Here is a 25501-nt window from a genome sequence, read left to right on the forward strand (position 1 = left end):
AGCCAATGGCCAGGGATGATCAGAGCTGGAGTCCAGCCCATGGGATATACAGCCACACACAGCACCTAAATTCACCTTCCTTGAGGATACCTGCTTATACTGCAAATAAAGCACAGGTTAAGATGGTGGTCCCATGGGGTGTCATGAAGGGTTGATGATGACAGGACAGGAGAAGACCCTTAGGCTGAAAAAGGCTTCCCCAGTGTGAAGAAGTTGTAAAAGCTTAACAGGATTTTAAGCTTAACAGGGTGCAGCTTAACAAGGACACTTCCACCCCCCCACACACACACTGTCAGGCAGAGCAGACTCTGCATTTTTCCTTTTTTTACCAGCACTGCTGTAGAAACAATACCAGGGTAACACCTTGTGCAAGTCCTAGTTTTACTTCCCAGGTAGAAGAGAGGGGCTGCGTAGCTACTTTGGGGAAACACTTTGAGCTGTTCAGATGGGAGAGGCAGCATGCTTATATTGTCACATGCACACAAAGCCTGGGGCAGCGGCAGAATAGAAAAGGGGGACGTGAAGAGAGAATGCAAGTAACTTCAAGATTCAGCCCTTGTTCAGCTATAAAAAGCACTGACTTGCAGCAAAGGAGCTGCAAGGGCTTTTTCTCTTTCGGCAAAAGGATTTTCTCTCCCCACAAGTGAATCTTTGAACACACTGGCCTGGTGCATTAGCAAGATTTTATTCTATTGAGAACAGCTCCTCTGTGCTCCATCAGCAGCTTATGCTCTATTAACATATATCCTCCCGGAAAAGGATGGCAGGAAATGCTTCTTCCAGACTCTGTCAATGAGTCAGCCACTGATTTGTCTGCAAACCAAGGCAGGTTACTAACAGTATATTGAATTTTTGGTTTTATTTGATCCAGTAAAGGCAACTGCATGTATCCATATATAACAATATATTTTATTTTTTTAAAAACCCTCTTGAATGCAAAATATATGTATATATATAGTTCTTTTTCATAAACATGCAATGCAACATGCCGGAAGGGAATGAACGTCTTGTATTAAGGGAGCCATCAATGAATATCGTTGTTTTTCCAGAAAGTTGCTCCCATTTGGTTCTGCTTTATTGCTTATTTCTCCAAGCTGGTGGAGGGAATCAGTTTTAAAGGACATAAGAAAGGATGTAGGCACTTAGATCTCATGTAAACAAAGTGAGGAAACCACACACAAGTAGTAGATCAGTGGGGAAGAATTTGTACAGCTAGAACTCACCAGTGTTTTATGTACTATTTCTGGATTCTGCACTCAGAAAAATGAAATTGTGCCATTAGAGGTGTGTGAAATATATTGGTATGTATTTACTTATAGCGAAAATAGAGGCTAATTAGGCAAGCTATCTCACAGTGTGGAATTATTTGGCAATGAAACATGTGATAATAAGGAATGGGAATTAGCTAGCCAAGAAGGCTCAGGAAAGAAACAGTGGGAGAGTCACATGTAGCTGTGCAGTGGTGTGAAGAGGCATCTCCCTCAACCTTCGGGGCCTAGACAAGCCCCACCCTGGTTTCAGAGTTTTTAATATAAAACACCGCACACTAAATTTCCAGTTCTTCCTGGCAACCACAGAGGCAGAGACTCAAAACCTGCTGGGTTTTTTTAAAAAGTTTAAAACCAAAATATTGAAATGGCAAATGGTAACCAACACGGCGAATTCTGTGCTTGGCAGGGCAACACATGGAATAGATATGACAAGAACGGCTGTGCGTTCTTGATTGGAACGAGAGAACCGTCTACTTTCACCAGTGTAATCTTAAGGCAGCCTTTGCCAACCTGCTGGCCTCCAGATGTCTTAGACCACAGCTCCCGTCAGTCCAAGCTCACCTAAGGGATGAGCTTGTGGTTTCTAAACCCTCTTCCTGACAGGCTTTGCACATTTCATGACTGCATCAGAGGCAGGCATTCCCAATTTCTCCAGCATGTCCAAATTTCTCCAGCACGGCATCATAAGGATTGGGAGAGGAGAAAGAGAAGGTGCACCTGTTTGATTCCTGCAGGCCATGCAGCTGTTAATGGCACAGTATCTCAGAAAAAAGTTGGCAATCTGAAGTATGAACAGCGAGTATGAACAGATTCCAAGATTAGATCCAACTCAAATTAGAAGTTTAGCAAGATGATCCTGTTTTGTTCCTTCAGTTCTTTCCCTCCCTCCTGACACCTACAAATGAAAGATTTTGATTCTGTCCAAAATCCAAGAATTAGAAGTCCTTCACTGGATCTAAACATTTCCCTTCAAGTTGTGTTAACTGTAGTGAGTTGGTTTTCCATCAACTCTCATCTCAAGCCGAAGTATTTGCTTTCCCTAAAGCAACTTCCCCCTTGTGGCTGTTTGAAAGCCAATGTTCTCCCAGCTAAGTAAACTGCACACATTCACCTGCTCAGGAAGCACCAACAATGAACAAAGGACAGACTCACAGACTCAGAAAACACAGACACGAGACATTCTTCAAAATTGGCAGTGGAGTTTTCCTTTTATTGTTGTACCCGCCCCCCCAAGGGTGCCATCCTGACGCAATGCAACGAACTAGAGACGGGCAAAACGCACCGTTCACAAACAACAAACAAACAATATACATCATGGCTTCCCCCTCACCCTGCCCTCCCCCCACCCCCAATGCCACTACCAGATCCCCACCACAACCTGCTTTGGGACTTGAAGAGGACAAAAAGTGGAAAAGAGAGACCCTCTTCCCCCCCTCGCCCTCGACAACAGCGTCGCATCAGGCTTGTCATTCCCTACGAAGTACAAAATTATCAACGGCTGGAGAGTTCAAGGAAGAAGTAAATCAGCCAAAACAAAAGTAAAATAAAAGGCAAACTGGCTCCCTTCAGTTGGGAGATGACCGTGGCTGGAAGGTTGCCCTTCAAAATCTCTCCCCTATCCTGGAGGCTAAATCACATTTGAGGGAATGCCATGGTGTGTGTGTGTGTGTGTATTTGAGGGTGGGACAGAGAGAGGTTGCATTTAGAGAGTTTAACAAGGCTGGGTAAACTCCCAAACAGGTCCCGGTCCCCCCCACCAACTGAACCACTCAATCAAATCAAATCTATTAGGGGGAAATCCAAGAAGGAAATGCCTGGCAAGATTTATTCAGAATGGCATCCCTACATAATGTATGGTGGCAACCCATATGAGCGGCATATAAATGCAATTTTTTTTTTATGATGATGTAGTAACTGAGTTAAAAATTAAAAAGCTTAGACTGGCACTCAACCAAGTTTTACACACAGTAAACCCGCTGACGATGACTAAGTTAGGACCATTAATGTCAATACGTCTATTCCAAGTAAAACCTAGCTGAATGCTAACATGTTCTTGAGAGGAGTGTTGATGAGAAAGAAAGAGGAGATTCTCCAGGTGACATGTACCCAGGAGCCACCGATGATGTATTAAGAGCCTCTTTAAAAAATCACAGCACACTTAACAACCCTTGTGATGTCTCTGGGCTCCTCCACATTCACACACACCCTGCCGCCACCAAACCAGACAAGCATGCAGTCAGACATCTCTACAGACGTGCTCCTTCCTATTCCCACATGCTCTCTCTCACACTTTCCATCTCTTTTATTTTCTCACCTGAGCCTGCCCCACAGAGATTTCACATGGGTTATTAAGGTCTTCGCACATACAAAAAAGAATATTTTATTCAAATATCAGGGGTGGGCAGGGAAGGGCAGGGACCCAAATGGCACAGCTGTTTGAAAAGGTCTGTCACTCTTCCTGGGAGAGCCAATGTGGTGCCCTGCCATGGCCAACAGTCAGGGATGATGGGAGTTGTAGTTCAGAAAAAAAAAACTTCTGGCAGGGCCCCACACGGACGCCCCCTGCTCTGTGTGATGGCAAACTGTATCACAAGCTGCGCTTAGCCTCCAGGTCTAACTTAAGTACCATTGTATTACACATCCTAGCCTCAAAGCCTTTCTCATACATTACAAATATATATATAAATATATACATATATACGACAAACCCCCCAAACATGAGGTAAATAAATTCAAATCAGTATCCAGGGGACTCCCCCATACAAACAGTTCAAAAGAACCCACCTCAGGAGTGTGAGGAGGCAAAACCTAAAAGTGTCTTGCCTGCCACCACTTCTGTAAAGCCTCTCATTCCAACCCACAACAGAAACAGATCGGACATAAAACAACCCCCCTGGGATGCAATTCACAAACAGAAAGAGAGATCGGGGCACATGGCTCTGTACTGGTCTGGAGAGAAGTAAATGCAATTGAGACAGGGAGGCCTGACCTAAACCCTAGTGAAGTCCAGGAGCCCAGCTGGATCGGGCAGATCCAGCCACAGGAGCAAGACTTGGGCTGCACGCACACCATGCCTCCAAGGCACATTCTAAGCACAGTCTTTCCCGCAAAGAATTCTGGGCACTGTAGTTTGCCAGAGGTTGCTGGGAATGTTCACTCTGTGAGGGGTGAACTACAGGGCCCCAAAGACAGGGCTGCAAATGTGCTTTAAAGGTATATAATATGTACTTTCCCAGCCTCAGTCTGGAATGGACTGACTTTATCCAGAGGCAAGTGTGGGCCAGATCCAATATGCCAACTTGCAGGGAAGCAAGGGGGCTCCTGCATCCACCTAATGCAGTATAGATACCGGCTGTGATTCCGTTATTCTGCTCATCCAAGTTTTGAGTCGGATGCGAGGGCTTGCCTACAGCTGACCCAGTTTGGAATGCATCCAAGAGAAGGAATTCCCAGCCTGCTTCCTCAAGGAACTGGGGCAGGCTCTAGCAGGAAGCGGGCCTGCTTCTTAGCTATCTTAAAATAGGGACGGAGAGGCAGCCTCAGAACGTATGAGAGTGCCAGAGAGCACCAGACCAGCAAACAGCACATTTCTGACTCAGACTGAGCCACGACATGAAAGCAGTGACATGACAACATGGAACCAGGCACCTAGCTGGGCAAGAAAGAGAGACCAGGGCCAATTTTAATCCTCAGGGCCTTTGGGACGGACAGCCACCTTTCTTGGCTCCCGAGTGCTGCCACCCAAGACGCCTGCTTGCCCCCAAGGCATACCTTCTCTTGTTTTCACAGAATTTAAAGTGGGTCTTTATTTGCCCCCTCCCCCAAATGCCAGGCCAGGTATCTGAGCTCCAAAGTATAAAAGCAGCTTTGGGTGCTGAGGTTAATATAACCTCAGGCCTCATCAGGACACTGCAGCCCAGGCCCAAGACAAGCTGGGTGGGGGGAACTTTCCCAGGCTCGTTTGCTCCCAGCAGCCAAATGCTGTAGGACTGGCGGCTTCCAACCTGAGCGAGCCCCTAAGCGGACTGCTGGGCAGGCAGAACCAGGCCTTTTAAGAGGCAGATGGTGGCTGTGGCAACAAGAGGCAGAGAGGGCAGAGCAGGCACAGTGGATGAGGGAGAGGGAGCTTGATCCACGGGAAGCCGGCTCTTTTTCGTAGCTCCACCCCAAGCAGGGCAAAGCCTGCTCCCTCCCCTCCCCTCCTCCCGCGCCCTCAATCCTTCTCCTGGAGCGTACTCTCCTCCGTGATGCCCTGAGCAGCCAGTTCAGCCAGCACATTGTCCAGGTAGTTGGGATCAGGGTAGCCGTGGCCCGTCAGGTTGGAGCCAAACTCTGTCTTGTGGTGGATCTCATTCCAGATCACCGTGTCCGACTCGCCCGTGGTGCTTGAGGTGCCAATGGCAAAGATCAGACGCCGGTCCCAGGCTACCAAAAGCAGTTTCAGCACCTGCCACAGAGAAGAGGGGAAAGGGGTTACGGGGAGGAGTTTGCCCAAAGCCCAGCGCCTCGTAGCAGAGACTACTTCGCAGAAGAGAAGTCCTGCTGGATCAGGCCCAAAGGCCCATCTAATCCAACATCCTGTTCGCACAGGATGCACATAAGATGCACTAGAAACAGAATAAAACTTTAAACATTAAAAAATTCCTTAAAATACACACAATGTGCATCTGATGCACTTGCAAACACTTGATGCTATAGGTGCAGGAATCCGTTCAGTAAGTATAGACAAGATTCCACAATCTTATGCTTGCAGCGAAGGTGTGTTAACACAACAAGTGCACAGGGAATGGAGGCAAGGGACTGTGCCCAATGCAAGGGCCTTTTGCAAAATGTCTTAAACTTTGAAAGACAAGAGGACCCCTTTTCTTCCAAAAGGGGAAATCTTGTTATAGCCTCAAGCATGTAGAAAGAAAGGTAAGGCACCATTTCCTCCCAAAGACTGTGGGGAATATCTTGCAAAGTGAAGAACTGCCACAGGCAAACTGGGTCACCTTTCCCCCACTGATATTTAATCTACTTTAAAAAAGTGAGAGTAGGGGAGACGGCATCCTAGCATATATGAACAAACAGGGCTTCAACCAGGGAAGACGGAGAACGTCACTGAACACTGACTTTTTATGGTTTATCTTCTAGACCTTGTCCTCACACTGTCATTGGTGAACCTTTGGGGTACTTCTAGCATGCTCTCCATAATGTAGGGGAGCTGGCAACAGTAGTAGCTCTTCATGCTGTGTTTCCACAGTACTCATTTAATGAACTGAAGTGCCTCACACATTGGAAGTGTAAGCATGTACAGGCCAAATCTGTAACATGAAGCAGGCTTTTGTGAAAAATGAATTAGGAAGCCATCATGAGCCTATTATCCTGCTGTATCAAACTCTCCCCTCCTATTCTCTCTGTTTTAACTTTCCCCATCTTCCTATGTTCTTTTCTATGTCACATTAATATCACTTATAATAAGGCATTCTGCAGCACCATAACTTAGGAAAGAGGATTTCATGCTTCAATTCAATAATATGTGGGCATTTGAAAAATTATCCATCTCAGCTTCAAAACCAGGAGATTCCTCACCTCCCAGTTTTCAGAGGCAGAGAGCTTCTGCTGAAGGGCTGAGAGTCAACCTGCAGCAAAGTTATGCTGGGCTTTGTTTGAAAAGACACAGGAACATTCAAAAACTGCTTTTAACCCTCCACTACCATTTATTTTGACAGTTTCAATCTGCTATTGGGGCCAAACAGATCCCTTTTAAGTCCAAGCTGGAAATAAATATATGATATTTCGATACACAGTCTCACACAAAAAATGCTGGGGTACAATTTTAAATTAAAGTTTGTTACTGTCGTTCTTGTTAAAAACAACAAAGCATGTACAGAAAGCAGCAAGTATCAACGTGTTTGGTATGGGCCAACCTGTGATGTGTTATTTGGGGTAAAGATACAGCCCACCAATTAGGCCATCCTCATGAAACTATCAAGAACAAGACAGAAACCCCAAAACTCCTAGGTAAAATATTGGTTTCAAAGCATGCTATTCAATGTAGTGCTAAGGAGATAATTTCATCAGTGCGCACTGACCCCCACACCACCCCTGCAAACTGTTACAGGGGTTCTCTGTGACCCTCCAGAGTATATTTGAGGGAAGTATGTGGGATGTAAATGGGGAGGAGGGTTGAAGCCCCATCATTGTGCTAGCAGGAGTCCTTGTGCTGGCTTCTACTAGTGGAACAGGGTAGCTGAATGTGGCCTAAAGTAAACAACAGAGTAACCTAACAGCCCCCTTAATATTATAGATGAGAAATACACGTTATGAATTTGCACAACGAGAGTGTCCTCCCTGTGTCAAGATAAAGCCAGCCTGGAGCAGAATGTAAAGCTAAGTGGTATAACCACAACGAATGGTTGAGCTTAAAATTCCTACAGCACGAAGATGCCACTTACCTTTCTGCCTCTTTCACTCTCTGGGAGGTAACAGTGTCGAGGGAAGCCCCGTGCAGTGAAGCTCTTCCCAGGATTGGGATGCTCTGGTCCCTAAAAAGAATGAGATGCACATGAAAATGAATGTGACTTTTCAAATATATTTGAAGGAAGTTCACAGGATGAGAAAGGCCCCACTAGTCTCTAAGCATGAAGCTGGTTGGGAGATAAGACAGCAGGATCTATCTGAGGGCCAAGTGTTCTGCTAATGAAGCCAGAATCTCACCTGGACCCCGGGTGGAATGTTGTAGATAATTCGGATGGTTTTACAGTCGAGGTGCCCAGGCAATGAATGGGGAATAAGGTGATATTCCATCTTCCCAGGAGGTTGGGTGCCAGTCTTCACTCCATAGATGGTCTTGCAGGTTGGACACTGCAAACTCCCATCCTAAAAGCACAGTAGGCAAGCTGTGATACTGGGCAATAATTTTAGAACAGCACAGAATAAAAAGACCCCAGGCTGACATTATAATCACACAGCCACAAAGAGCCAGCAGTGGTGGTGGAAGAATGGACGGCTATTATCTCCTCTTCCAGAAAAGTAGGAAGTACTTTGCAATCTCATCCATCCCCAAGTGGAGAAACACAAGCACACAAAGCAAGGTTAGGTTCCAAGTCCCAGTCTTACATCTAAACCCTGTGAATCTTGCCTTCACTATATACATTTGGCCCCTAGGCTCCCCACCCAATTTAGCCTGTCGCTATTCCAACTGGCAGTAGATCTCCAAAGTCTTGGTCAGAAAGGTTTTTCCCATCAACTGTTACCCAAGTGAACCTGCAAAGATCTGTGTGCAAAATACACGCCACCACTGAATGGAAGGCCTTCACATCACGTTTTTGTGCTTTTAGGTATCCGGCTGAGACATCTTAGGTCATCTTTTAAAAATGTACATGTGTGAAACATTTTTAAGCCCCAGTGGAAAAAAGCCAGATTGCGGCAGAAGCAGCCAAGAAATGTGGGAGTGAAGTAGTGTTATCTCCAGAAAGATGATGGGTTCAGGAATGTTTTGGGCTCAGCTCAAAAGGAAAGAGTTTTAAGTCTGCCCACAGAAGAATTTGTTTTCATGTTAGAGCTGTTACGTTACTAGGGCTATTGCAGCCTTTTTAAAATGCAGTATGGAATTCCAGAATTAAATCTCTCAAAACCATGGGCTTCAACTGGGACTAAGTGTACTTTGCATGCACTCTTTTTAAAGAAAAAAAAGCAACATTCCTTGGAAAGTCAGTGTTTGCAATTAATAAGTGGGACACACTTGCCCTTAATTTGCACAATATAATGTGCTTTTTGCTAGCCAAGCAGGAAAGACGAAGAGTTTAGCAGATTACTGAGGTCCCATCACTGTTTGGCTTCTAAGCAATTTCCTAGCTATACCCTGTTCCTCTGTATGTTTTTTTCTCCATAGCCAAATGGCTCAGAAACGTATTTTTTGTTTTAATAAAAGGTCACTTTTCAGGATGCTTGTATCATGCCATCACAGAAGTGCAGAACATGCAGTCTTGGTTCGGACTCATTAAAGACAGAAGCATTAAAGAGGCCTGTTATATGATAGGGGTGGGGAGCCTCAGAGCGCAGGCCAAGTTTGGTTTGCCAGGGGTTCAAATATGCCCCAAGAGATAGTGTTCCCCAAACCATGCCCACCTGCCCCAAACCTGATGCCCTATGTGATGTCAGGTGTGGGGCAGGTAGGGATGCAACTGCTGATGCATAGTCGGGAGCCATGAAGAGCTCTCTTGCTTATGCACTGGCAAGGGAAAGCATTAGCTGAAGCCTCCTGGATTGGCTGCCCATGGTGCTTTGAAGTCCTGACTTCTGAACTTCAAAGTGTTCCATCTACTGGTATCATTGTGACATCAGATGATTGATAGGTGAGCAGCCCCACCAACCTGTCTAGCCCAACTCATGAGGCCCCTGGAAGGTTGCCCAGAAGGGAATGTGGCCTTCAAGCTGAGAAATTTTCCCCGCCCCAGCGGTATATAAATTAACCAACCAAATAATAAATACATAAGCCACATCACAGTGACTTTCCTATATCAGCAATACCGTTGCCTGTCAGTACTATCAAGTACCAAAAGAGCTGTTCAGTCCTGGGCAGAATTCATGGGTACCCACTCGAGAGACTGCAGGCCTCCCTCAGCCTTCCCCACCCCAGGAACGCACCTTGTTCCCGTTGTTGTACATGGCCACGAGGCAGTGGAGGTGGTACATGTGGCCGCACTTGGAGAGCTTTCCCACCAAATCTGGCTTGATGGCTGGCTGAGGACCCTTGTACCCTGAAGGGGCGGAGAGGCGCTCCATGCAGATGGTACAGTCCTGAAAAGGGGCGAGAAATGGTGTTGAACACAAGAGCAAAACATATGCACACATAGAAACATTCGCCTGAAGGAAACCCAGCCTGCTAATGGCTGGCACGCTTGTCACGTTAATGTCATTCTCGGCAGCAATGAGATAACGGCGTGAAGTTCACCTGCCACCTCCTGTCGCTGCCATTACTCCATGCCACAAATGGGGAATCTGTGACCTCCCAAAGTCATTGGGACTACAACTCCCATCATCCCTCACTTCTGGATGTTTTGGCACCTGAGGTGGACCCCAAAATGGAGCCTCTCTCCCTGCCAGGGAAGAAGGGTTTTGAGCAAAGACCTGCATCAGGAACACGAGGGGGAATAAACATCTCCATCAGGATCAGCACATGCATCACATGCAGATGCCCCCAGATACCAATCTTTGGTATCTCCAGGCAGGGCTGGGATAGGATCCTGCATGAAACCTTGGAGGGCCACTGCCAGTCAATGAGTGCAGATAGGGTGGAGCTAGGAGGCCCGGCAGCAGCTTCCTGTAGCCCATGCTATTTGACAATCCATGTCCCCTTGCCCATGCCAGGTCATTGGTGCGATAGAGATTATGATACTTTCAGGAGAAGCCGGCATCTCTGCTCTGCCCTCAGCAATGCTCAGCACATGCTCGGTGCTAGAGAAATGGTTTGTTGCAGTAAGGTTAAGGCAACCGACACTCTGCATGGGGCTGGGGGGAGCCTGCACCAAGAAAACCTATGCCAACATGTTAGCTGCTGTACTACACTACATACATGCTGTACATAAAAAAACAGACTTGCCTCTTCTGGGGGATGGCGCACCTTCTGCAAGTATTTCTTCAGCACCTCCTCTGGGGTTTTACCTGCACAAAGAGGGGGAAACAAGAGAAGATCAGCAAGTTGAAGGCATTGTTCCTGAAGGCAAACAGCAAGGTGAAAGGCAGGGAAACAAAGGGGGAATGAGAAATTTGGAGGGCAAGGACTGCACAAGAGAAATCAAAGTTGCCATCCCTGGCTTTGTGCAACTTGGCTATATTGCCCCCTTCCTCCGTCACCTGGAGTTATTTACTTTGCATATACTTGTTCAATCCAGATGCCACTATACTGAGGTTTGTGTACCTCAATCATGGTTTATGCGTGATATCCAAACTGACCAACCAGAGTCTGCAATTAGCTGGCAAACCAGAATTAAATTAAGAAACATGAGCAAGAATGGTAAGACTCCAATTTGAAACCTTAATTCACATTTCCACTCTTACCGCCCCCCTGCAAACTCACATGTGTGCAAGGGTCATGTGCCTGTTGTCTGTCCCTCCCAGGGTGCTTTAGTGTTCCTGAAAAAGACTCTGCCCAGTTTGCGGCTGCAGTCCAGTGTTGGGCTAAGCAACTTCTCCTAACTTATCTCCAGGTCTACTGCAGACCTGGTTCTTGTTTGTGGCAGCAACCTTCAGCCTCCCTTGCTTTCACCCAAGCATCTCAAGAGGTAAGCAAGCCGAGATGTAATTGGACACTGAAAGGATCTTTGCAGATTGACAAAGGAGCAAGCATGCTCAAGACCAGAGATAGGGAACCTTTTCTCTGCTGAGGGCTGCAATCCCTCTGGCAGAATAGTGACAGTCTGCAAGCACCCCACAAGGGCACCCCACGCTGCAACATTCTGTTGCATGCCCCATTTGTTCAATCCACTGTTGATAATTTTTTCCTAGAGTTCTTTGTTTCAGAGAGTTAAAAAAAATCATTAAACATCAGCCATGTTTTTTCCCCTACTTTCTACTGAGTTCAAAGCTTTTTCTTTCTATTTTGTGTGTCTAAGAATGTAAACTCAGGTCTTTCCAAGAACTTGATGTCTTCATACGACTTTATAAAATGTAAGGTGGGAAGGGGGTGGAGTGCACTAGGTTTGCATTCACAGGAATTTAATTGCAAAATACCAAACAGCTGCCTGTGGGCCAGATCAATTGCAGCTGGATCCTACTCGGAAACAAGCCCAACTGCGACCAACTGATCTTACTTGAGGGGAAGGGTGTATAGCACTGCAGCCTTAAGCTGGCCATCTGGGAAAAGACAGCAAGGGAGTGTCATGCTGTCAGCAAAAACCTTTCTGTTTCTAGAGAAAGAGACGCTGGAACTCAAAGAGTGTCCAAGAACACCACCCCCTTATCAGGAAACCCTTCAGGCTGATTCCTGATGTGTGGGATTCTGTAGGAACCTGATGAGGGAAATGCAGTCTACGTGCTCTGGGGCATCTTAATATATTCTTAATTAAAATGCTCCAGGGTTGATCCTTAGAACTGATAACCGATTTCAGTGCTCCGCCCTGGATCTCTGAGTCTATCTGCAAGCCTTTCTGCCCTTGTCAGCATTGTATGAGGCGTGCTGGATGCGATGTCAAGGCCCCCTTTGTTGTCAGCTCTTTGCTCCTTCCTCCTTTACAGATGTGCAACAGGCACCAGTGAAACTGGTTAGGCTTATGGAGTCCCTTCCTGGATTACTACTACCTGTCAAGCAGATGTGAAGTACTCTGGAGAAAGACAGGGAGTGTAGTACAGTATGCTTGCTACAGCCGGGCCAGGAAATTATGAGGGGGTGGAGGATGCGTGCAAGTCAACAGCAGGGGACATGTGTTAGGTAATGCTGCAGTTGGGAGCCGTCCAGGATAATGATTTGGAAGAACACTGGTTGGATAGCTGCCATTGTCTGGCCATCAACAGATGCAGCCACACACTGGTATGGGACAGAGAAGCGGGAGCAGCGCAGGGAAGCAGAATGATGGTTTAGAACCAATGTGGTGCCCTCCAGATGTTGCTGGGGCACATGCAATAGTCAAGGGTGGTGGTAGTTGCAGTATTACAACATCTGGAGCGCACTACGCTAATTATCCGTGCATTGGAACAAGGTTTGGGTGGCAGCTATAAAGGGCCAGGAAAGAAATCGGAGAAAGGGGAAGAGTCCACAGACTGATGAGTGTAAAGACAGGAACATACTGTCTGATCTGCAAAGATGAGTGCTATTGAGCGGGCCAGTCCTCAGCTAGCTCACCGTCCTGTTCTAAACCCTTCAGGAGGAGTCAATCAGTGATAATGTAGCAGCACATGGGGGTGGGCATCAGTCATGAACAGCTTGCGTCTGCATCTAGGGGCTCTGTTAGGAGGAGAGTGAGCTGAACGAGGAACGTGGTGTGAGCTTTACACAGCAAAACTAAGGCTTTATTTTCCATTGCAGATGGGAGTCTCAAACCATGGTTTGACTTTTAACTGTAGTTACTGTAAACCATGGTTTGGCGTGATGTCTGGATAGAGTTACTTTCTGCAGCGCTCTGTGTGGTCTGAACTGTGTAGATTGACAAGTGAAAGGCAGATGGCTTCTGGGCACCATTAAGGTCCTGCTGTGGCCCCCTGGTACTCTAGTTTTAGAATCCTATGAGGAGAAAAGGTAGAGGGGTTATCCATTCTTACCTTTCTTGGTCTGCTTTTTGGTGGTCTTGCGGCAAGTATTGGATATCCCAGGGATGGATTTGATTTCACTCTTGCTGACTGGAGGGGGATGCAAAACCAGCTTTGGGGGTCGAGTGAGGCAGACCGGCAGACCAGCAGCACTCATGAGGATCCCTGTGATGCCTGGGTGGGACAGAAGGGTATTTGAGAAGTTGATTCCTCTTTGCTCCACCAAAACATATCCCTGCCTGCTCCCCCAATGCTCCATATTTCTCCATCCATTTGCCTCCTTAGGCCAAAACCATTCATTAACAAAGGGAACACCCTCCGCGTTACGTTGCAAGGACATGGTGCTTTGCAAATTCATTTTCTCTGCAAGCCCTTATCTAGAGGAGAACCCAAGTGTTCTGCTTATGGTACCCTGTGTATTGGATCTCACCTTCATCTATGAGGGTGGGGTGGCAAGATCCTACCATTCCTAGCTCTTACAATATCATAATGTAACAGGCAAGTCAGAGGTAAAGGCTGATAATCTTTGAAGACCTAAGCAATTGTTATTTTTTATTTGCAAATTAAAATTCAAAGCATAAAAGCTTGTGTGGTAATTATTCTGCAATTACTAACAACAGTGACAACAAGGTAGCTTGAACTATCCTGCAGTCCCTCATGGAAATTAAAGCTTCAATCTTTAAAGCTGCACTTCTTGCCCAGGGCAGTGTTTATTCCATTGTGGACCCCCAATATTGTTTAGACCCCCAACTCAGCTAGCATGGCCAATGGTCAGCAATGATTAAAGTTGCATTTCAAAAACATCTGGAGGGCCACAGGTTTTCTACCTCACCAAAAAATGTCACCATTACCTCCCTTTTAATATTTCTTTGGGCGTGACGCCTGTCTTTAACCCATAGGTCAACTTTGCATATCCTCTGCATTCACTGAATAAACATACTGCACAGACTAACGCCAAACCCTCATCAAACTTATTACAGCTCCTCAGATATCCCTTATTTAGGCCAAGCAATAGCCATGAGTCACTGATGACTGCTCTGTTCCTACAGTGACCCTAACCCTCTTACCTGCCAGTGCTGGATTGACTGGGCTTGAGCCATTGAGGTTTTTCACAGGAACTGTAGGGACCCTGCAAAGAAAGGAGGCACAGCTTACAAGTGGCTGTGGACACATTCGGCATCATTGCGAAAAGCAGAATACTCAAGAACCAATTCTCAGAGAGGCAGATGCACTAGTCTCTTGAGGAAAAACAACAGCAGAATCATGTGCCACCTTAAAAGACTAACAAGACTAACACAGACTACAGAAATTCATGCATCTGATGAAGCGGACTGTAGTCCATGAAAGCTTAAGCTATAACAAGTTTATTAGTCTTTAAAGTGCCACGAGATGTTTTACTTTTCTTAAGAACCAAACAAACATGGAAGGAGATGAGGCACAGAATTCAAAGGACGCTTTAGAATCCCTTTGAGGAACGAAACTGGAGACTCTGCGAGGCCGGGGGGGGGGGGGGAATGGCGCTCTACGCTACACTGGGTCTGATCCCCAGACTGGTTTCTGTTAAGACCCTGAAAGTGACGAAAAGCAGCGTGTTCCCACTAAACTAGCCTGGCAGGTTGCATCCCTGCCTTTGGCTGCTAGTAGCCTGAGGCACAAACACAATCCCTGGCTGAGTAAAGAAAGGCGGCCTGGGAGAGGCAAGCGCACCCATAGGTATCTGAAATAAGGGTGTGTGCCAGAGACAGGAGGACTGGTTTGACGAAAGGGCAAGTCTGTGGTTGTGACAGCCTTTGTATCAGCATGACTCCTGAAAGGCGTGTGTATGCAGGGGGTTGGGGAAAAGGGTCAGTCGTGGTCTTCTAACCATGAAGATCTTCTGCCTTCCTGCATAGCAGAGAGGGTCGACTGCAGTGGTACCTCAGGTTACATACGCTTCAGGTTACATACGCTTCAGGTTCCAGACTCCGCTAACCCTGAAATATTACCTCGGGTTAAGAACTTTGCTTCAGGATGAGAACAGAAATCAAGCAGCAGCAGGAGGAGGCCCCATTAGCTAAAGTGCTGCTTCAGGTTAAGAACAGTTTCGGGTTAAGAACATCCCTCCAGAACGAATTAAGTTCTTAACCCGAGGTACCACTATATACGACTGGGCAGTGAGTGATCATAGTAACAGTGGGGATGGATTCCCCAGAGAGAAAACGTTATTGCTTTTTCCAGGACCACTTCCTGGAAATACTTGTACCCTGAAATAGGCTATTATTCACAAGGGTGGGGAACTGGTGGCCCTCCAGAAGTTGTAGCTTCCATTATCCCTAACCACTGGCCATGCTGGCTGGAGGCTGATGGGAGTCAAGATTCCAGCAGCCGCTGCAGAGCCATGGGTTTGCCCACCCTGACCTAAAGCACTGAAATAACCTGTATGTGCCTGATTCCCACCCTGCAAATAGTGACGATCTGAAAATGCAAAGTGATATTGAGGGAAGTTTGAAAGCTTGAAGTTTTAAAAAATAACATGATTTTTTCTTCTTCATGAAGAGAAGGGTAAAGTTTTCCATTGTGCTGTGTCTGAATGGAGGAAAAACCAACGAGAACATAGTGTAAGTGAAAGGGTTGTGGAGTAAAAAAAAAAAGGTGCAGTCCCACAACTTTTTTAGAACAGGTCCACATGACTGCTTCATGCATTCCTGGTTAGCCACTGTGGGGCGGGATGTGTCCTACAAAAGCAGCAACTCCACTCCACCCCCCTGTTCCAAATATTTGGGTACCCTTTGACCTAAGTCATGAAGCCAGCAGGTGGACAGTACTGTGGACAGTACCTCGTTTTCGAATGTCTTGGCTGCTGAACATTTTGGAAGCCGAATGCCAAAAACCTGGAAGTGAATGCTTCCATTTTTTAAACACGCCTTGGAAGTTGAACGGCTTCTGAGGCGCGTTTCTCTATTTTTTCAATTGAATTCTCTGAGCACCCATTGAGCCTCGGTTGTCGAACGTTTCGGAAGTCAAATGGTCTTCTGGAACGGATTATATTCGACAACCGAGGTTCCATTGTACAATCTATACTGGGTCCTGTCAGCCATGGATGGCCAACAGAAGCCAGCCTCGCCAGACGAATCCTGCCTGTCTGTACAACGCAGAGAGCTGTCTGGCCAAATTCTAACAGTGGCTTCACATATCAGAAATCACCATTTGATGGCCATTCTAAACTGTATGCCCTTTAGAAATGAACAATCCTCAAATTGCTCCACACACACACACACAAAAGGGAAGTCGAGGCATCTGGGACAGGGACGGATGAAGTATGCATGAGAAGGCAACAAGGCCTGAATGAGAAACAGAGTGAAGGACCTTTCTAGCTGGACAATAGTTGCCGTAGAGACAGACCAAGACCTAACCGGAGACAGAGAATCCTCTAATCTAAAGACAGAGGCATTTGCCCACCCCTCTCCCATTCCCTAGCACTCCTCTCACTGCGCCTTTCTCCAGCTCTTTAGAAACCTTGGTCGTGTCTCCAAGTTATTCACAGGGCCTTTTGTTCCAGCAAACATCGCCTTGGCCCCTTCCTCCCTTGCTCTCTTCCTTGGGAAAGTCTTTTGGAAGGGTCACGGGCGATGGGGGGGGGGGGAGCCACCGGGCGACAGAAGGCCGATGGCAGTCAGACAAAAGGGGAGAAACACGCTAATTAGATGACCAAGAAAGAGTGTTTTGGTCAGGGGAGGGTGGGGTGTCTTCCAGATCAGGCAGTGGCGTGAAAAGCTTTCAATAGGGCTTTTGAGAGGAAGGGTCCCTAGATGTGGAGGAGAGAGAAAAAGAATGCTTCACTTCCTCATTAGTATTCAAAAGGGGTTTGCAGCCCCCCCCCCATTTTCATGGTTAAAGGGGTCTGTGGTATTTGCTAAAAGTTGGGGAACGCGGGAGCTGAGAGAGGCCGAGGTGGGGAGTGCCAGCTGTAGGCAGTCTTAGATCTTCATTAGGGATTTTTCTATCATGCTGGCATGTCAGGCTGCATATATTAAGCAACACCACAGCTCGGCCCCATCATGTTCTTGTTGATTCTCAAGTCAGGCCCTCTGACTTGCAACTGGCTCATGCTGCTGGAATCTCTAGAGATGCCTCAACTGCAACATTTTTGTTGTGTTTATTTAACATATTGTTCCGTTTCCCATGTTTTGTAACCTACTCTAGCACTGCCCATGACAATAAAGAGTAACAAATATATGAAATTAACGAACAAGTAAAGTCAGATTCTTTTCAACTGAAAAAAACCCCCAAAATGTTTGTAACCTCCGAGCTTAGACTTCATGTCAACCTTTTCTCTCCTGTCCAGGTCCATATTCCCTTGGGGATAATTTGTTTAGGGCCACATGCAGACTGTGGGCAGGGCCAAAGTCAGCACTGGGATGGGAGGCACAGATCCAAAAATGGGGCGGGGCTGCCCCTTCTCTCTCTCTTTCTCTCTCTCTCTCTCTCTCTCTCTCTCTCTCTCTCTCTCTCTCTCTCTCTCTCTCTCTCCCTTCCTTCCCAGATTACTCTTCCCAAAGGCCACACCTGGTTGTTTGCAAGGGACTTGTAGGAACATAGGAGCTGCCTTATACAGAGTCAGACCATTGGCCGATCTAGCTCAGAACTGTCTCCACTGACAGGCTCTCTAGGATTTCAGGCAGAGCTCTCGCTTAGTCCCTCCTTGGAGATGCTGGGGATTGAACCGAAGACCTTCTGCAAAGCCGATCTTCTACCACTGAGCTACAAAATAGAGCCGAGGGCTACATATGGCCTGGAGTTTCAGATGGCCCAGCCTTGCTTTAGGAAGCCTTTTTTGCTTACTGAAAAATCATTTCACAACACTGAAACTTGGCTTGCTATGAAAAACAGTAATCATTTTCAATGTGAGGCAAGATCTGGTTTGACTCATCATTTGTCTCGACTAAGAAGGGTGTTGGGCGTCTGTCTCTGCAGACCACGTCAAGCAGAGACAACAGATTTAGAGGGAGGGGGCACAAAAGAGCTTCTCCCACGTAATGACCCAAGGGTGCACCATGGTAAAACAGCAGTGACCCTCTAAGAAGAGCCCTGCTGGATCAGGCCAAAGGTTCATACAACTGAGCATCATGTTCTCAGTGGCCAACCACTGGATACCATCAAGCAAGCCCTGAGTGCAATAGCCGTCTCATTTCCAAATCCTAGCAACAGAGGTATAGTGCCTTCCATCAAAGGCAGAATTATTATTATTATTATTACTATTATTATTATTATTATTATTCAATTTCTATACCGTCCTTCATCTGAAGATCACAGGGGAGTTTGCAATATAGCCTTACAGTGGTGCCTCGCAAGACGAAATTAATTCGTTCCGCAAGTCTTTTCGTCTTTGCTGTCGTGGGGCGATTTTAAAATGCTCCCGGACGGCTTTTGAAGGCAGGCGGGGGGGGGAGCAAAGACTTTTGCCCCCCACCCGCCTTCAGAAGAGGTCCAGGACCTCTTCTGAAGGCGGGCGGGGGGCAAAAGTCTTTGCTTCCCCCCCCCCCCGCCTGCCTTCAAAAGCCATCTGGGATAGCGGGAAGCGCTTCCCTGCTATCCCGGACTGCTTTTAAAATGCTGGCGGTGGGGAGCAAAGCCTTTCGGCCCCCGCCAGCCTTCCTGGACCTCTTCTGAAGGCCGGAGGGGGGGGGAAGGCTTTGCTCCCCACCGCTAGCATTTAAAAGAGGTCCCCGGAGATTTCCCTATGGGCTTTCTTCTTGCGAAGCAAGCCCATAGGGAAATTCGTTTTGTGAAGCGCCTCCAAAACAGAAAACCCTTTCGTCTAGCGGGTTTTTCGTCTTGCGAGGCGTTCGTCTTGCGGGGCACCACTGTATCTACTTGGAGAGTGTGGACTCCATATGCAAAAAAGGGGAGGAGGCACTAATCTGTACAGTCCATAGGTGCTCGATTCACTCACAACTCAGGTTTCCTACCCCAGTGGTTCCCAAACTGTTCTCCTCATGAACCACTTGAAAACTGCTGAGGCTCTTGGCGAAACACGTAATGATTTTTCAATTGTAATCTGCTGCACTAGATCCTGTATGATTTTTAACCGTATTCCCATTGCTTCTTTTGGTTCTTTTCCATTGCACTTTGTTGTATTCCACTGAATTCAAATTGTAACACAATAAAATAATGTAAAATTTAAAACTGTGCTCTGTCAGCGCACACATTTCAGCTTGCTGGATGGAATGCTCCCCCCCCCCCCAGTGAACTGCTCTGGGGGTTCTCCCAACAGTCCCCTGCCTTGCCAATCTAGGGTGGGAAAAGAGAGGAAGGGAAACCCCTGTTTGACTAGTAAAAGTCCTTGCACAGTGACTTGAATCTGGTCCGATGCAAGAAATAAAAGAAGCAAATAACAACACCATTAAAAATCAACAGGACTCAAATAAATAAAAATCAGTATGACCATTCTATGTGATTGATGTGCCGTCTGCTATCCTCAACCACAAATCCACAGACACCTGAACGAGGTGGCTCGTGAACCACTGATGCGCCGTGGACCACCATTTGGGAACGCTCACAGTAACACACCCCACTGTCCAAGACAACTGCAATGTACTTACCCCGAGGCAATCAGCACACGGGACTGCGCAATGGCTAGGCGCTGCAGGTTGGTACGATTCAGTGTATTAAGGCTGGCACGGGTCACCTTGCCGTTGGCGCTGGTAGGGCTGGCGGGGGAGCTGGCTGTGGTGAGGGCCGGAGTGCTGGCTGCCTGCCTCCGGCTCACCTGAGAGGCCAGGGTCTTCAAGGAACTGCGCATGGTGGCTGCTCCGTCTTGGGGCTTGTGGATAGATGCCGGCATGGGGAGCTTGGCGCTGCCAGAAAGGGAGACGGCTTTACGGGGAGGCGGTGGTGGTTGTGCGGGCGGCTGCTGCTGCTGCAAGAGCTGCTGCTGGCTGACCGAAACGCCAGTCCCTCCGTTGCTCCCGGCTGCCACCGCCGCCTTGATGCTCATGACGAGGAGGCACTGGGGGCAAGTGCAGGCCGGAGCAGGAGGCGTGCTGGCCACCCCAGGGCTCGCCGGCCACGACTGGGATTTGGGCAAGGTGCCGGTGACCAACGGGTAGACCATGTCGAGGCGGCGGCGGACGCGGCGCTTGCGCTGCGTCTGGCGGTTGATCTGCCCCATCGTGCTGAAGTCAATGATGTAGCAGAAGCCGATGGCAGTGAGGTCAATCCAGGGGTGCTGCTTCTCATAGGCATGCTGGATGGTGATGCCCACCTCCATGTCGTAGGGAGTCCAGGTGCCATTGTCATTCTCCCACTCCCACACCACGCCCTTTCCCGGGGCTGAGGAGGGGTCGTAATAGCTGCGCCGCACGGGGCGAATGGTGCCTGTGGGAAAGAGCAACAGGAAGAGGGTAAACAGAAAGGCCTCAAGAGTTTATTATAGCTCAAGGTCACACAAGGCTACTTGAGAACGATGCTCAGAAAATGGGTTTTTTTGAGAAGCATTAGTAGACAAGAGAGCTGGTATAGCACAGTGGCAAAACTGTAAGTCTCTGGCTGAAATTTGGCAACCATCACCAACTCACTGAGTGGCCCTGGGTCACGTGGATATTATTGGCCTACCTCACAGGGTTGTTGCAAGGACTGCTAAGCTGCTGTACATTAAGTACTTTGGATACCTATATATATTAAACAGAAACCCAATGGGCAATGGAGCGTCTTCGCGTGTGGCAGTCTGTGAAAGCCGTGTCTGATGCATTCCAAATTTCCCCCCATTATGGAAGCAGGGGATGGATCTATACAGTTCCATGCCATAATAGGAGGGTAGTACTTGGACGTTGATTGGCAGTCAGTGATATGTGAGGGAAGCTGGGTAAGTTTGGGGGGCAAGTATCAGCAAAATGGATTTCTCTGGAAATTATGCACAGCTTGCTCACTGACTCAATTTCCTTTCAGCAAACTCGGTCTAAGTAGGCAAAGTCGAAGTAGATTATAGGGCATCTCTCATCTTCGGTGCTTGGCTTTTGCCACAGAACTGCACTACAGTTGAATCTCAGAGACTATGAGGCCACTATCGAAAGTTTGACATTCTCTCATTCATATTCTAAGGATATGCACTGAATCGTATTGTATGGTCTATTCCTTGGGTCACTGCTACTTTGCCGAAATCCCAGTCATGCCATGCAATCCCTGGGGTGGTCCTCACGCTGTCAGAAGGTTCTTTGATCTAGCAGAGGGAGGGAGACCATTTTCACCAATGCCCTCTCCTTCGCGCGCGCGCGCGCATACACACACACCCCACCCAGATCTCTCACATTGTCCCAAAGGTTCCTCCATTACCTCCTGGAGCAGATTTGGGAGTGGGGATGCATGGAGGGACGCAGGACAAAAATCACTTCTCACTCATTCTTCTGATGGAAGCCCATGCTGGAAGAGCGAGCTACCATCTGCATGAGGACCATAACTGAATTCAACCCATCAGACTGGCACAGATCAGTCGTAGTATTCATTATTAATACATTGTCAATTACTGTGCATTATGAACTTGAAGGCACTGCTTTCCATACAGTTCCACAACACAGTGATTACTCCTGATGTAAGTACTAGCGGTTTTGCAAAAATAATGTGACCTCTTTTTAATGTCCTCCCCCACTCTTTGTTTTGATTCATATTCATATTTGATCCACATTCATATTCTTACAGTGAAAATGGTGAAAGACGTGAGTGGTGCTTGGAGCAGTTTCAAAAGGAAAGGGGGCCACACAGGATTCCCACTGATATGTGGGCTGCTTCACATGTTACTAATTAATAAACAAGACATGTATTTGTGTGTGTTTTTATGGGATCCTGTTGATATATATGTGCCGGCTAGATGTGTTTACTTAACCATGTGTACACTGCAAAAGAAGCCACTCAGAACTGCAACTGCCTCCCTTTTCCCTGCATCATGTTTTCATAGTGATATAAATGCTGGGATATGCTTAGCAGCTAGTAACTTCTGAAGTGGCCTTGAGGGCGAGTCTTCAGCTCCTTGTCCCCACACCCACTCCACCCATATCATTCACTGTATTTATTATGTCCAGGCTCTGCGTGTCATTGCTTGCACAGCCAAAGTACTGCCACCCATACAGAAGAGGTCTGTAGGCAAGCAACATTTCTGAAGAAAAAACTTGAGCTCCGCTGCCACAAAAAAGCTGATTACAAAAAAGCATGCTCACTGGCCATCAAATGCTGCTTGACTTGGCATGGCAGGGGGAGAGAAGGGAAGAGGTGGGAGGTGGAATGCCTTGAATTCTGAATGGCAGCACTCCACGCTGCAACATTTTGTTGCAGATTCCACTTGTTATTTATTAGTTCCCTGTCCCTTGCACACATGTGACCTACCAATCCTTAATCTTCCATGCTCTTTCCACTTCTCCTCTTAATCACCACATTCTTTTTTTAAAAAACCCAAACCCTCCAACTTCTTTGACTCTTTGGAAGCAGAATAAATTATGCAAAAGCAAAGAAATATATGCTTATTCCCAAGAGTATGTCGAGTACACAATCTGCATTACGGCCCTGCTTTTGTGCTCCCGTCTCTTCACATGTGTAAGCTACCACAGCTCAGAATTTTAGGTGCTGCTGAAATAACAATCCAGCACTGCTGGAAAAAATAAGACATAATAAACATTGGTGGGGGAAGGAAATTGATCTCTGCGGTTTCACTGCTGACCCGGTTTCTAAATGCATCTTTCTCCTCCTGGGTAAAATCACCTGAGGTCTCAAGTACACAACCATTATTTCACAATAATTGAAATGCCATTAGTGTTAACTAATTATAACACCATCATTAACTCCTGCCCATTGATGTAACCAAGGATCCCATCAGTTTTCATCTACAAAAGACACACAAGCTTATAGGACTGGTGATAAGGGATTCTTACCCAGTGACAGAATATTTATCCAACCACCAGAGGTTAATAACCACCACACCCTTATTCCACAGCTGGCATTAATCCGCAGACCTCCAAAGCTGTATCACAATACAGTGGAACTTTGGGTTGCGGATGTAATCTGTGACGGAGGCATGTCTGCAACCCACAGCATTTGTAACCAGCAGCTCCGCATGTGTGCACGCGCATGATGCAATTTGGCACTTCTGTGCATGTGCAAGCGGCGAAACCAGGAAGTAACCCTTTCCGGTACTTCCGGGTTTCCCACGGGGTGCAACCTGAAAACGCGTAACCCGAAACGTTTGTAACCCGAGGTACCACTGTATGTGGAAGAAGAAAACAATTCAGCACTTAAACAGGCAGCTACAAATGTGCATCGCTGTTGCCAGTGCTTTTTTTCTGGGGTGACGCAGGGGTACGGATACCCCTAAACATTTTGTGAATCTAAGTTTGGCCTCATTGAGAGGCAGTATTTCAATCTGAGTAGGAAAATGAGAGTATCCCTAAAATATATATATATATATATATATATATGGGGAAAAAAAGCACTGGCTGTTGCTATTCCTTGTGGCATTTTGCTAAATATATGGGCCTAGCTCTATACTATTTCAGTTTCCTTTATATAAAAATATCTAGCTTGCCATTTATTTCTGTTCTGAACTAAGCTGAGGGGGAGAGCTGCAATAATGGCTGGAACTGCTAGCAATGAAACTGCAGATTACCATTGCAGATAATGTATGAATCCCAACAGGAAGGTTACAATTTGATGGGATGCTCCAACAAACACACACCCTATTTCAGGCCAAAGAGGTAGCTGGAGATTTCTGACATACTGCCCTATTTCACCCACACAACTTGCTAACAAGATTTCAGAACTATTTCATCTTTGGCAGCAGAGTTAATGGGCTTAAAGATAATCTGATTAGCTACATTCTGAAGCATTAAATCCATGGTTCTCATGTGTGAGGGGTGGGCCTCCGCCTAAGGAGCAGAAGGCAAATATGAGGGGAAATATAAGCCCCCCCGTCTTCCCTGACATCACCAACAGACCAGTTTTTCCTGTGCAACTCTGAACAAAGTACATGAGGAAAACGCAGGGTCACCAACCCCCATCTTTACCTCATAGTTCTAATGCAAGTGTTGGGGGCACTTGCAGGGGAGAACAGGAAGGAAGAGGGAGGTATTGTTCAACCCCTCTCCTGTTTGTGAATTCTCTGCTGCATGACCAGGTTTTGGCAGTCTTACTGTCTTCCTGATGTTTTGGACTACAACTCCTATCAGCGCCAACCAGTATGGCCACACTGGCTGGAGATCGTGGGGATATTAGGCCAAGATATGGAGGGAATGGCAGTGGGGCAGGGGTGGAACAAAAGGCTGGAAGGCAAATGATTCAACTGAAATTAAGCAAGTCTGAGTCTGGTCAGTGACTGGGTGGGAGACCACCAATGGTTGTGTACACACCATACATTTAAAGCACATGACTTTTCCCTTGCCCAAATATTTCTGGGAATTGTAGTTTGTTAAGGCTGCTGGGAATTGTAGCTCTGTAAAGCGTAATGTTCCCAGGAGTCTTAGTGGTGAGAGGCATGTGCCCCTCACAAATGTATCGAGTGAAGAGCTTATGTACACTGCCCTCAATTTCCTTGCAGAGGAAACACATGTTAGATAGATAATCAATCAATCAATCAATCAATCAATCAATCCCACCCATCCTAGGCTGGCCTCCAAGCCCATGTGTAGTCTTCGAAAGCAAGCAGTTGTGTGGTCAATAGCTGCTATGTCATCAAATGCTGTGACAGAATGGCAATAATCAGGGGTGACTCTGGCGAGTGGACTCATTTGCAAGGTAAGGGACATTATCATGAGAGGGTCTTGTGCAGCTGATTGTCAAACGTAAGAGCACAGAGAAGGTATCACAATTCCTTCAGAGGCTGTTTTCACTACTCCTTTAAAAAGGCAGCGGGAAAGGCATGCATTGCTAAACTATTTGACAGAACAGGTGAAAGATCATTGCAAGCCACCCATCAACCACAATTATTGTGACTGTTCCAACTGTTGCCGCAAATCTTCTTTCACTCAGTTTACCAGGTTCAAAAA

The 25501-nt window shown here is 46.9% G+C and overlaps 1 protein-coding gene across 1 annotated transcript in view; it reads right to left on the minus strand.

Annotated features, from left to right (window-relative positions):
* Positions 1-3757: 3757 nt before the first annotated feature.
* DTX4 (deltex E3 ubiquitin ligase 4) overlaps positions 3758-25501 on the minus strand; it is a 37871-nt gene continuing 16127 nt past the window's right edge. The window contains exons 2-9 of the mRNA XM_081923898.1: positions 20081-20855; positions 14567-14628; positions 13512-13673; positions 10858-10919; positions 9903-10055; positions 7971-8132; positions 7709-7798; positions 3758-5718 (exon numbers count right to left, since the gene is read on the minus strand). Of these exons, the coding sequence (XP_081780024.1) occupies positions 5485-5718; positions 7709-7798; positions 7971-8132; positions 9903-10055; positions 10858-10919; positions 13512-13673; positions 14567-14628; positions 20081-20855 (1700 nt within the window). The 3' untranslated portion in view covers positions 3758-5484. The remainder of the gene's footprint in view (positions 5719-7708; positions 7799-7970; positions 8133-9902; positions 10056-10857; positions 10920-13511; positions 13674-14566; positions 14629-20080; positions 20856-25501) is intronic.

The sequence above is a fragment of the Podarcis melisellensis genome (assembly GCF_964234715.1).
Source record: "Podarcis melisellensis genome assembly, chromosome: 1".
Classification (NCBI taxonomy): domain Eukaryota; kingdom Metazoa; phylum Chordata; class Lepidosauria; order Squamata; family Lacertidae; genus Podarcis; species Podarcis melisellensis.